Source organism: Podarcis bocagei, assembly GCF_964188305.1.
Source record: "Podarcis bocagei genome assembly, chromosome: 9".
Taxonomy (NCBI): Eukaryota; Metazoa; Chordata; class Lepidosauria; order Squamata; family Lacertidae; genus Podarcis; species Podarcis bocagei.
In genome coordinates, this window is record NC_138134.1 from 64,718,128 (window position 1) to 64,718,507 (window position 380).

Below are 380 nucleotides of genomic sequence, written 5' to 3' on the forward strand. Positions count from 1 at the left end.
AGACATTATTAAACATGCAACATCATGAAAATAAAGTGTATGTAAAGTCTATGATGCGTAATAAACTAGTAACAATATTTGACTGTATATTCTTCATCAAAAAACACGCTTTTTCTTTTCGATCACTAAGGTCTAAAGCCAACAGCAGAGGCCTTCTTTATCATGATGTTTACTCTGATGATGGTATCTTACACAGCGACTTCTATGGCGCTAGCAATTGCCGCAGGACAGAGTGTCGTGGCTGTAGCAAATCTACTCATGACCATCGCCTTTGTTTTTATGATTGTGAGTATCCTTAAATGGTTGCTAGGAAGTTGCTGGCATTGCAGCAGCTAGGAAACTGAATCAGGTGGGTGCCCCCTTTTTTTAATAACCAAAAC

The 380-nt window shown here is 38.7% G+C and overlaps 1 protein-coding gene across 4 annotated transcripts in view; it reads left to right on the forward strand.

The window, feature by feature from the left end:
- LOC308594209 (broad substrate specificity ATP-binding cassette transporter ABCG2-like) overlaps positions 1 to 380 on the forward strand; it is a 33,200-nt gene that overhangs the window by 25,463 nt on the left and 7,357 nt on the right. For all 4 annotated transcript variants that reach the window (XM_081207087.1, XM_081207088.1, XM_081207085.1 and 1 more), the window contains one exon: positions 131 to 285. In XM_081207087.1, coding sequence (XP_081063213.1) covers positions 131 to 285 — 155 coding nt within the window. The remainder of the gene's footprint in view (positions 1 to 130; positions 286 to 380) is intronic.